Here is a 9546-nt window from a genome sequence, read left to right on the forward strand (position 1 = left end):
GAGGAGACCAAAATCATCATATCATACCTTGCTGCAAGTTTTCGATTACCAGGACTTCGTTGTGAAGCACTGGTAGAAAACCTAATTTACCTTAACTTTTAATAAAGCCTACAAAATATTCCAAGGTCAACCTGCTGCATTATCGGCCAAACTTACTGGAAAATATGTTGCATTCTCGTCTGCATCCACCTCACCTATCACTGAATTCACCTTGTCCTTAGATAAGTTGCACATTCACGGACAACAGAGTTCATTCGTTAAACAGTAGTTCTAACTAAGAGACCCAACTGAATATCCAAGAATGTGCGTTACATGGACAGTCCCGCTGTCTGCAAAGTATTTCATTGCATATTGTTTTTAATAGGTAACTTTCAGGCTAATTACAAGATTTCATGATATTAGTGTACCAATATACAGTGAAAACGGGCAACCAATGCATGTGTCAATTGAAGACAAAAAGTCACAGCAGCTCCTGCAAATGAGTATTTACAATATGTGCAGACCATAGGAAGAAGCTCGGAAGACGTGTTCCACGACGTTTATGCAGGCGACACAGAAGAATTGGAGACCGATGACACTTCTGTTCGGGATGTGCTGGACACTTCTGAGCCATCATCAACCTTCTTGCCAAATAGTTGGTAGATACAGTTCCGGAACTGTGAAACAAAACATAAACACTAAAAGACTTCATACATCCTGTACGACAGCACTTACTAGGGAGTCCGTATTATGCGCCTATGCTGTACTCCATATGCTGCTATATGGTGACGCTATATTACTGCTTAGAAGAAATGTTTCTAAAGAGGACTCTTCTATCTTATAAAATGCTTGCAATGGAGGATGCCATAATTTCTTTTCATTGCAGACTCTTAAACACTGTATTGACATGGATCAATACAGCAACGATCCATAATACTACATGCATGAAGCCTAATAATTGTGTCTATATTTCCCATCGTGGATGGTAGCTACTGGTAAACACTTACTTCAACTTTTACTGCAACTTTAAATAACATTTTTCACCACTAGTGATTGCAAATACTTTCCTTGGACACTTATATAACACTGCCTCTAGCCTGTCAGATATAGCAAATTTAATCTTGGAAGAACACATTTTTGAAAAACTGAAAACCCAATGTTTTACATCTACTAATCAATGGGCAGCATGGTGGCTCAGTGGTGAGCACGGTTCTTTACAGTGCTGGGTTCCTGGGTTCAAAACCCACCAAAAGCAACATATGCAAGGAGTTTGTATGTTCTCCCCGTGTTTGCTTGGGTTTCTTACGGGTTTTCTGATTTCCTCCATACTGGTAATGAATTTAGATTGTGAGCCCCAATGGGGACAGTGATGATAATGTCTGTATGCTGGCGCTATGCAAGCAAGTGTAAGAACTCAATATGATAGATGGTTTTCTGATTTTATCTTCTGACCCAATATAGTACTAATAATATCAATCTAAATATGCTTGACCTATCCCCATGAAAAGCTCAGATGTTAAAGTGACTATTCTATTTCTCCTTAGCAAATGAACAAGGTTAATTAGGAAAATAGCAAATCATTAGACCAACCTGTCTGTTCATGAAGACATAGATAATTGGGTTGTAAATGGTGGCACTCTTAGCAAAAAATGCAGGCAACGAGGCAGCCAATGGATGAAAACTGTAGCCTGGGTTGGCAGCAGCAAAGCAAGCAAAAATTGTATACGGTCCCCAGCAAAAGCAATAAGCAATGATCATCACAACCACCATCCTGGAAACCTCACGCTCAGCTTTCTGAGTAGATTCTGACTCCTTCTGCTGCTGTGCAACCTGGAAAATTAAAAATATTTAAACAAATAGTTATAAATTGCAATTCTGACTAGATCCACTTTAAAAGGCGAAGGAAATTCACGCACCTATAGTGCTGGAGGAACGGTGATAAATAAGAACCAACCACTCAAAAAAGTGGATGGCAAGTTACAGAGCATTAGAATCAGGAAATTCCATGCTATTCTACAGGTTTTGTAAAGGTTTTAATTCACACATCATCACTCACCTTACGAATGGCCAACCATACAGCTATGTAAAACAGGATGATGAGAGACAGGGGAAGAAAACAGCAGGTTATCATGAGCACCATCATGTAAGACTGGACTCCAGGGTCACTATTGCCACTGAACACATCCGGACCACAAGAGGTCTTCAAGCCATGGGGCCAGTACCTATAGGTAGATGGTAGAATAACTGGATGAGACTATAAAGCCAGTTTTTCATGGTAAAAGTAAGTCTATAATTACAAAATGTAATGAAATGTAAATGTAACAAAAACAGGAAATTTTGGTTTACTTACCTGCTCCAGCCAAATATTGGTGGTGCACACCAGCAAGCTGCCCAAACCCAGGCGAAGATAATGCCACCAGCAGCCAATTTTCCATCAAACTTAATGTTTCCGAAGGGTTTGCACACCACAAACCATCGCTCCCAAGCAATTATTGTTAAGGACCAGAGAGCGGTAATGCCTGTAGACAATATGTATGTTGCCATTAAGAGAATAAATAAAGAATGACTATATATTTAGAGAATGTTCAAAAGAGAACGTGGTCCATCATGGAAGCTGCATGGAAGCTGAAAGCTGGGGGAAAAATGAGGCTTTTCATATAGAAAAGGAATTAGATTCTCAGCCTCTGGTGGTGGCTCAAGATCCAAAAAGATCGGATGTTGAAGTACAACATACCGAATCCTTTTTTCCCCCAAGCATCGTTGATCGGGGGAAAGTTGAGAAGGTATTGTCGAAAAATATGTCTTAATTTAGCCTTGCTCCTCCTAGAAAGATAATATAGACTTACTACCCCATCCTATGCCCTATTAACCCCACGTCTCTGGATGACAGATCATGATTACAACCTGCATCATGTAGTAAATATTCTGCCACATGCTAGTATACAGCCCATCTGTCCAGTTATCATGACTTACCACAAACTGAAACAGTATAACCTTCGATAACGCATAGTGGATGGCCAAGGACGAAGTAGCCAAAAATCTGGTTGAAGACACTAATGGTGCTAGCAATTAATGTCTCGCCAATATCAGCAATAGCTAAGTTCACCAGGATCCAGTTCAAGGGGTGCCGAAGCTTTTTAAATTTTAATGTAGCTACTATGACCAGACCATTTGTGAAAATAGAAGCTCCTACTACAAATACCATCCAGAGGGTTGTGATGTTATATATCCATCGAGGTGCAATGTGATAATTTGGACCTTCAAAGGGACCTAGAAATGGTTAAAAAAATAAAAAAATTAGCTTCAATTCACAATAAATTTATTACATTTATTAAAATACTTTAATCTTCCAGCCTGGTATTCCATGCCAGAGCCAGGCTCACTTATCTCCTCTAGTTAGTTCACCCTTTGTGAAGAAGTCAATAGCTATGACTTCTACTTATCCTTAGGCTCCTGGACTGTGATTAGTGGTGACATTAGACACTTACTAATCTAATGACTCTTGAGTCAACAGTTGTGAACAGAGCAGAAAGTAATCCGCTCAGCTGACAGCTTCAAGGACATCTCCACCTTTTCCGGAGATTACTGCACTCTCATAATAAGATACCAACTAAGAATCTCTTCAAATGACCACCTATTCAAGAAAATGACCCTCTTATGCTAGACTATTTCCACTGACAAATCTTTAGTTTTTTCTATGTCCTGGTCATGTTCTTTTACACAACCATTCCTCTAGAATGGGGGAACATATTCTACAGAAGAGGGTCACGTGCCACCCATAATACCATTTTCTATTTCCCCCAGCATACTTGACTATGTCTGGTGGCTGCTCTGATATATTTTACATGTCGGGAGAAGAGGAAGAAGAGGGCAGCGTGCAGGCAGGGGAAAGGTTTGATCTGGAATCCCCATATATCAGAAAAAGGACCATCTACATGACCCTTTAGTACACAATAGATAAAGGTAAAGAGTTGTCCATACATTTGTGTGGCTTTGTTCATGCTGCATGCATGGTTTCTTCCTTTCTGCAGTGTGAACAGAGAGGAACAACCCCCGTTCTTCCAATAGCTGGGCATTCTGAAAGTCGACCTACCACCTATCTTGCATTTATGGCATATACTTTCAATATACCATAAAAATTTCACATGGCAAAACCGCTTTGTTATGGTATTGTTTTTTTTTCTCCTTAACTTATTTGGATGTATTTTTGGCTTCAAAACACTTTCTTTTCTTACAGCAAAATTAGTTTACTCAGAATCTGTCAGCAAACCCATTCTGAAAGTCCAGTAGTAAAGTTTCTAACTTTTATCTGTCTGTTCTTTTAGCTCCTGAGTTGGTTTGTGATCACAGACCACATCAAAGTTGAACGTACAAGAGTACAAAGAGCTCTAGAAGCTAGACGCTGCAAATTTTTTAATGAAACCTAATGGAAAAAATGATTTCTAGCCTCAAATACATGCATTTCATTAAAATAAAATGTCCCCTGATGGAAACAAACCATTTAAATTTGACAATGTGGCCCTTGAACTAGAAAAGGCTATTTTTCCATGCAACTTTGGATAGTCATCTTAATTCTTACATTCAGCAACCAAATGGCATGGGACCAACACCAAAAATGTTATATATTTAACAAAAATATATTCTGAAATTAACAATATACTGTAAGATTTACAAACTGAACTCAACTCAAAGCTTCAAAATCGAGATGTACTGAATTGAAGCCAATTCAGTACAGAGTTCTGTGATCTACAGCAGTTCCAGAGAAAATTGACGGAGTGGCCATCACTCCATTCAATCAGGGCACTTCAGAGCCCTGTTTTTAAGGACTTGATAAGTTGGGACAACCCCCTTTAAGAAAAGGAAATCAGAAATCACTAACTGTTCAATAAGAGGTCCAGCTAAGTGTATGTTCATGTTATGGAACTGCACTGAGACCAGGTTTTAGAGAAGATAGAACTTTTGCTCAAAATGTCATCTTCATACCGAGGCTTTCAGTTCAACTCCACAATGTGGTGATCCCTTTGCAATTTCAGTATCATGGATATTTGTGAACTGTTATGGTGGTATCTGCTTGTAGGCCACTGTTAAGAATTTTACTTAGTTAAAGGAGTTGTGCACTAAAGAAAAGTCATCACCTATATACAGGATAATTTATAAATTAGTGGGAGCCGGACCGCTGGGAAACTGTACCGAATGGCAGAACAGTGCACTTTTATCCCCTTTAGAATGGGGCGGCAGTATGCACATGAAACCATCACTCCATTCATTCTCTATGGGACTGCTGGGAAAAGCCAAGCGCAGCGGTAGGGAATGAATTGAGTGGCAGTCAAGCATGAACACTGCTGCTCCATTTTAAGGAGAATAGAGTAGCTGGATCCCCACAATCAATAAGTGATCACTGGACAACCCCTTTAAAACAAATTAAGTTTCTCAAATGGCAGCCAGATAAATGTTCAACGCTACACTTTACCAAAAAAATCCTCATTATTTCACCTTTGTCCTTGGTAATCAATGTCCTTACTTATAACTTATCAGTATGAAATTGTCATTGTCTTGTCTTTAAATAGATAGTAGAAGAAAAATTTTTCAGCACTACAACTAAAGATGAATCCACTAAGGATCCACTAGGCTTTTTCCATAACACGTACTGTACATCCAATTTTACCATTGGAAAGACTGACTGTGTTGACCAATTTTGAGGGTTTTCTCTACATCTTGTCTATCTCACAAGGTTACAACATCTTTGCAGAGCTGTATAACTGCAAAAATGTGGCTAATCTCACATGCACCTCAATATTACCTTACCGAAATTTTACACTTTAACCACGATCTGCTAAAAAGTCAACATTCAATAGGTGACAACAATTTCGGTAAGTATAAATGTATGTCCATAATTATGGCTTTGGATAGCAACTAATGTTTTTCAAAGTACACTGTACACAATAATTATAAAGTAGAGTAAAAGATACTGTAACTATTCCAGACAGACGGTATGGATTACTCACCCCTTGTGTTGTTGCTGTTTGTGTACGTAAAGACACTACTTCTGGTGGAGTCTTCCTCATCATGCTTTCTCCGGGCAGCATATATTGCTTCATTCCATGATAATGCCATGCCTTACGTATCCTACGTACACCAGATTCTCCTATATCTTTGATCTAGCTTTGGCTCTTTTACCCTTCTATTTCCTTAAGTTCTTTCCTCGTTTGCTCACTAAACCGTCTGTCACTTAGTTGGGCGATTGGGTGACCTCTCTCCAGTTATATACCAGGCTGAGATGGATTAGCCTAGACACTCATAGACCAGCTCAAGCCCCCTTTTTATCTCTTAATTGGCATATGAGTTTTAACTTCACTCCCCCTCCTTTCCCATATTCAATCTTTACGACTCCGTATTGTGGGCTTACGTCACTTGAGCAGGTTAAGGATGACTTTTCTGGACACTTTGGGTGACAGGATAAGAGCTTGCTTAAAATGAAAGAGAGAGAGAAGGAAGGGAATGGCTTGTGCTTTCTTAGCAGCCAAATCCTATCTCATCTTCTCCATGTCTGTCCATTTCCTAATACCCTTCACTTTGTGAAATTGGGGTCACTGTGTTAATTAGGGGAAGAGAAAATTGAGCATAAAATATAAATCAAGACATAAGACCTAATGAATCTTTATCTCTTTAACTTTTTTCTTTTAAAGCACATACCATTGCGTAATTGATCACTGTCTAATTAATCAAAGGTGAAACTACAAGACACATTCAGAGAAAGTTTTAAAGGCCACGTGACTTTTGTCCCAAGATTTACACGTCAGATATAACAAGTCAACCAAGTATGGCCAACATGTCTGGCAATCACTTCAAAGAATATTTTTGTATTGATAGTTTGGCAAGAAAATCGAGCAGATTACCACAATTGCGAGGAGCTTCTGATTAAGTCCAGACTTCGGATTTACTTTTTCTAGGACAGTGGTGCCACTTTCATGACTGAGGATTAAGGCTTTAAAATGAGCAGATATAATGTGAAGCCTAGTTAGATGCCCTATATATGCGGAAAATAGGACAACCCAGTCTAAATCTAAATCAATTACCTATTTTCCCGTGACGACAGGAACTGATTTAGTTCTTTTTTTTCTCTAAAGTAATTTGGTAATAATGTTTCTTTTTTTCTACAATTTTGGTATCCTCTTTTTCCCCAAAAAAATTATCAACTTTCATTTGGATTTTTTTTTATAGACATTACCATTAAAGGGAACCTATCACCACTTTTTTGGCCTACCAGCTAAAAATATAATTTAATTGAGTGTCAGCCATGCATTCCACAACTAGTTCTGAAACCCCCTGACTCCCCGCGTGTGCAGTATGCTTTGCCCAACTGAAGGCAAAGCCGAAAATCAGTAGTGCGCATGGCTGTGAAATACTTCCGGGACATAAGAAACAACTACATAGGCTGGTGCATGCGCACTACTGATTTTCAGCTTTGCCCTCAGTTGGGCTAAGCATATGGGGCATGCGCGAGGTCACATTTCAATGCGTACGCGCAAAATCTGTACCCGATCTGCAATATTCACAGCGAAGAATGCATACAGCAAGCCGAGGAGGGGTGGAGTGACGGAACAGAGGCAAAAGGTTTTTATGGGTGATACATGGGTGGAACGCATAGCTGACACTCAATTAACTATTTTTAGCTGGTAGGCCAAAAAAGAGGTGACAGGTTCCCTTTAAAGAAAGATTAATGCCTCTCATATCAGTAGGGTTCCATAATAAACTACTTGTTTTCTAGCTATTAAGTTGTAAAGTAGAAATTGGGCCATACAAAAATGCATATGCAAGCAGATGCCATGATTTTTTTTATTGTCCTTGAGTAAAATAATAGGTGTTATATAAGAAGAAGTCACAAATGAGAGATGGATCATTTGCCCTGTGCTAACAACATCATTCAGGGTACGGGATTGTAGATTTTTGGACTGTGGTGAGAACTCGCATGGAGTACAATTGTTTTCCAACAATGCAAAAAATGATCTTCTGCTATATGTTTATAGCCTGTGATTGTGTCAGCGCACCGTCCTTTGATACTCTTTTGGACTAGTCTGGCCAGTCTAACCAGTGTTTTTTTAATTTGACCAAAAAAATTGGATAATGTTCAAAACAATTTGACTTGTTATAACCACTCTTGACAAATAAAGAACAATGGGGGTAGAGATTCTGAGGATACCACTGACCTCTCAAAGGAAAGGGTAGAAGAGCTGTGTAGAAGGTCTGAGTCTTTACATCACTTTGTTCATGCTTAGGGACTTTAATAATAATAATAATAAATTTTATTTTTATAGCGCCGACATATTCCGCAGCACTTTACATTTCAGAGGGGATTTATACAGACAATAGACATTGTAGCATAACAATAATCACATACAGTAGATAATAACAAATACCAAGAGGAAAGAGGGCCCTGCTCGCAAGCTTACAGTCTATGAGGAAAGAGGTAGACACAAAAGGTGGGTGGTAACAGTTGCCCTGATTGTATGGACCAGCCATAATGTTAAGTGTGTGACAGTACAGACACAGAGGGCTAATGGATGCATAAAGCATGTGGGAACATGATGCGGGGAACCTGGTTATGGTAAAACTTTTGGCTGTGCCACACAGGGATAGATTAGGTTAATGTGTTGAGGCGATAGGCCAGTCTGAATAAATGCATTTTCAGGACACGCTTAAAATTGTGGGGATTGGGGACTAATCGTATTGACCTGGGAAGTGCATTCCAAAGAATTGGCGCGGCATGTGTAAAGTCTTGGAGACGGCAGTGGGAGGTTCTGACTATTGAGGATACTAACCTCAGGTCATCAGCAGAACGGAGGGCGCGGGGTAGGGTGGTATACTGGAACAAGGGAGGAGATGTAGGGTGGTGCTGAGCCATGGAGGGCTTTGTGGGTGAGGGTAATAAGTTTATACTGAATTCTGGAGTGGATGGGTAGCCAGTGTAATGACTGGCACAAGGTAGAGGCATCGGTGTAACGATTGGTGAGGAATATGATCCTGGCTGCAGCATTCAAGACAGATTGGAGAGGGGAGAGTTTGGTAAGAGGGAGACCGATTAGAAGAGAGTTACAATAGTCGAGACGAGAATGAATAAGAGAAACAGTAAGAGTTTTTGCAGAGTCAAAAGTAAGAAAAGGTCGAATTCTACAAATGTTTTTGAGGTGCAGATGACAAGAGCGAGCCAGTGATCGAATGTGGGGGGCAAAGGAAAGCTCGGAATCAAGTATGACCCCAAGACAGCGGGCATGTTGCTGGGGAGTAATAGTGGAACCACACACAGAAATAGCAATGTCGGGTATAGGTACATTAGTAGCGGGAGGAAACACCAGGAGTTCAGTCTTTGACAGGTTCAGTTTCAGATATAGAGAGGACATGATATTAGACACAGTGTTTAGACAATCGCCGGTGTTTTCTAGAAAGGCTGGCGTGATGTCAGGAGAAGAAGCGTATAATTGGGTGTCATCAGCATAGAGATGGTACTGGAAACCAAATGTACTGATTGTTTGACCAATAGGGGCAGTGTACAACGAGAAGAGGAGGGGG

The 9546-nt window shown here is 39.8% G+C and overlaps 1 protein-coding gene across 1 annotated transcript; it reads right to left on the reverse strand.

Annotated features, from left to right (window-relative positions):
• Positions 1–222: 222 nt before the first annotated feature.
• Positions 223–6158, reverse strand: LOC141046760 (red-sensitive opsin). The gene is made up of 6 exons (XM_073541403.1): positions 5985–6158; positions 2953–3249; positions 2330–2498; positions 2036–2201; positions 1570–1809; positions 223–656 (listed from the first exon to the last, which is right to left on the reverse strand). Exons 1-6 carry the CDS (start codon positions 6091–6093, stop codon positions 540–542), a joined length of 1098 nt encoding a protein of 365 aa, XP_073397504.1. The 5' UTR covers positions 6094–6158; the 3' UTR covers positions 223–539.
• Positions 6159–9546: the final 3388 nt, after the last annotated feature.

Source organism: Dendrobates tinctorius, unplaced genomic scaffold (assembly GCF_039654945.1).
Source record: "Dendrobates tinctorius isolate UK_male_01 unplaced genomic scaffold, ASM3965494v1 ptg000120l, whole genome shotgun sequence".
NCBI classification, from domain to species: domain Eukaryota; kingdom Metazoa; phylum Chordata; class Amphibia; order Anura; family Dendrobatidae; genus Dendrobates; species Dendrobates tinctorius.

Bases quoted from the DNA above. Each gene is read 5' to 3' on its own strand.
- LOC141046760 (XM_073541403.1), bottom strand. From the start codon at position 6,093: ATGGCATTATCATGGAATGAAGCAATATATGCTGCCCGGAGAAAGCAT. The intron at 2,202-2,329 runs GTAAGTAAACCA...ATCTACCTATAG, and splicing joins CCAATATTTGGCTGGAGCAG to GTACTGGCCCCATGGCTTGA. The intron at 1,810-2,035 runs GTGAGTGATGAT...TTAATTTTCCAG, and splicing joins TATGGTTGGCCATTCGTAAG to GTTGCACAGCAGCAGAAGGA.